The following is a 2834-nucleotide window of genomic DNA, read 5'->3' as shown; positions in this document are numbered from 1 at the left end:
TATATACCCAAAAGACAATCATACCACAAGGACATGTGCTCAACTATGTTCATAGGAGCACTAATTGTAATAGCCAGAACATGGAACCAGCCTAGGTGCTCCTCAACCAAAGAATGGATAAAGAAGATGTGATACATTTACTCAATGGAGCACTACACAATGGTAAAACATGACATCTTGAAATTTGTGGGCAAATGGATGGATCTAGAAAAAACCATATTGAGTGAGGTAACTCAGATTCAGAAAGACAAATGTAATACATTTTCACTCATAAGTGGCTTTTAAACATAAATCAAAAAAAAAATCAGCCTACAGGCCGTAACCCCAGAGAAACTAGGCAACAAAGAAGACCCCAAGAGAGACATACATGGATCTAGATAGGAATAAGAAAAAGACAAGATCTCCTGAGTAAATTGGGAACATGGGGGTCATGGGAGAAGACAGAAGGGAAGAGGGGAGGGAGGAAGGGGAACAGAGAAAAATGAATAGCTCAATAAAAAACAACAAAAAAAGAAAAAGAAAATTCAAAATAGAACTGAGCCTTCTCTCATTAATAAACATTAAATAACAGCCTAGAGCAAGCATCTCATCTACTGGAGCCAGAGAGAACTTCTCCTAGAGATCATAAATGAGACAAAACAGCCATTTGTTAACCCTGCTCAGTGTTGTTCAAGTCAACTGTCTCACAGATGCTCAAAGGTTATGAAGGGGAAAATGGCTTTCATTTCCTGAGGAGAAGATTCCCTCGCTATGGAAACTACAGGAGTCAGACACTTGGGGCAGAGTGCTGTGTCTGATGAAGAATGTGTTCATTCATGTTACATACGTGTACCTGTATTATTTCGTGTGTCTTTGTGTATGCTTGTGTGTGTGTGTGTGTGTGTGTGTATGTATGTATACATATGTGAGCATGCTCATTCGGGCATGCATGTGGAGACCAGAGGCCCACCTCAGGTATCCTTCTCTTTGCCCTCTTCTCTTTGAGACAAGGTCTCTAGTGTGACGTAGACCTCAGTGCGGACAGTACTGGCTGCTGGGGAGCTCCACAGATCCTCTCCTCTCTGTCTCCCAGCACTAGGGTTACAGTGTGAGCTAACTTTCCCAGCTTTCTTACATGGTGACTGGGGAATCAGGTCCTCATGTCCACACAGAGGACACTTTCTTCACCAAGTCATCTTGTGGTCACTGTTCATTGTCTGCAGTAACCACTACACAGTCTGTGTATGTAAACCAAGTGCTATACATATATATATATATATGTGTGTGTGTGTGTGTGTGTGTGTTTGTGTGTCTGTGTCTGTGTGTGTGTGTTGCATCTGAATGTTTGAGGAAGTCATACATCCCACCTTTAGAGAGCAGGGAAATCACTTTTTTCCATAAAATAAAAGAAACATTTACCAAAATATGATTTATAAATTTTAAATATGAATTTTCTCTTTCCCAGCTTCACTGTGCTCCATTTTGTTTATTAGAGTGGGATCATTCTATGTCGCCTCTTTCAAACTCCAGTAGACATTGCACAAACACAAACGCTAAAGAAAGGAGCAAGTTCTACAGTGAGAAGCACCAAAGTGAAATGATATCAGGATTACACAGTGTCAATGCCCTAAGAGCCCTACAATAAAGCAAATTTTAATGAGGGTAGCAAATCAAGAGAATCTTTAATTTTATACTGTTTATACTGCAGTTTGTTATACAAATTTACTTTAATTGTGTGTGTGTGTGAGTGTGTGTGTGTGTGTGTGTGTGTGTGAGTGAAGTGCCTATAGAAGCCATAAGAGGGCATCGGATCTCTTGGAGCAGGAGTCACAGCTGGTTGTGAGCTAAAGGATGTGGGTGGGTACAGGAAGGGAAGCTGGGCCCTCTGTGGAGGAGCAAGAGCTCTCCAGCAAGCCCCCCCCCGTTAGGAATTCTAATCAACCAGACTTAAGCTGTAGCATACCAGAGCAACGCCTCCTGCGTAGTTCTTGTTACACATCTTCCCTTGAAAGGTGGCACCGACATAGTCTGAAGTTTCTCTGTAACTAAATTGAAAACAGATGATAATTGTATAATTTTGCAAAAGGTAGCAGAGTTAATGCTCTGTTTTCACAGGACGGAGTTTAGTGTTGCTCACTGATTCAGACTCTTCAATTTTCCACTGACATTCGTGTGACATGGGTTAGGATATACCCAATGTTCCTACATTTTCTAAAAATGATAAAAATCCATTAAAAAATAGGACATGCAGTTTTACATGGGTTTCAAAACGTAGTGATGAAGAATTCAATTCAGTGACTATTTTAGAATAAAATGGATATAGTCTCTGAAAAAAATATAAAAATAAATAAAATTCCTTAGAATGGCAAAACGAGGCAATGAAGCTTGCACAAGGCAGAGTCCGGGAGGAGCTGTGATGTCTCTTCCTCTTCTGGTGGCCTTAACAAGCCATATAAGGCAAGCATGTGACCGAATACTAAAAGTCTGCATGTCATGTGTGTTCTGAAATTGCCAGTGATAGAAAACAAGGAGTCTATTAAATCGGGGCTTGCATATTAAAATTTTAACACGTTATATTCACGGTATATTAGAACAGTAGTTCTCAACCGGTGGGTCATGACCCCTATCTCCAAAAATATTTACATTACTGTTCATAACAGTAGCAAAACTACAGTTAGGAAGTAGCCACAAACATAACTTTATGGTTGGGGTCACCACACCATGAGACACTGTGTTAAAGGGTCGCAGCATGGGGAAGGCTGAGGACCGCTGCTGTAGACTGTTCAGAAGCATCTTCCTTTCTGGGTTTTCATTCTTCCATAGTGTGTGCACGCGCTCATCTGTGTGTGCCCTGG

General features: G+C 40.9%; 1 protein-coding gene across 1 annotated transcript in view; it reads right to left on the bottom strand.

Annotated features, from left to right (window-relative positions):
• Positions 1-2834, bottom strand: part of Adam2 (ADAM metallopeptidase domain 2) — a 50004-nt gene that overhangs the window by 27900 nt on the left and 19270 nt on the right. The window contains exon 10 of the mRNA XM_005355494.2: positions 1943-2024. Within this exon, the coding sequence (XP_005355551.1) occupies positions 1943-2024 (82 nt within the window). The remainder of the gene's footprint in view (positions 1-1942; positions 2025-2834) is intronic.

Source organism: Microtus ochrogaster, chromosome 17 (assembly GCF_000317375.1).
Source record: "Microtus ochrogaster isolate Prairie Vole_2 chromosome 17, MicOch1.0, whole genome shotgun sequence".
Lineage (NCBI taxonomy): Eukaryota > Metazoa > Chordata > Mammalia > Rodentia > Cricetidae > Microtus > Microtus ochrogaster.
This window is presented reverse-complemented; position numbering and strand designations above follow the sequence as displayed.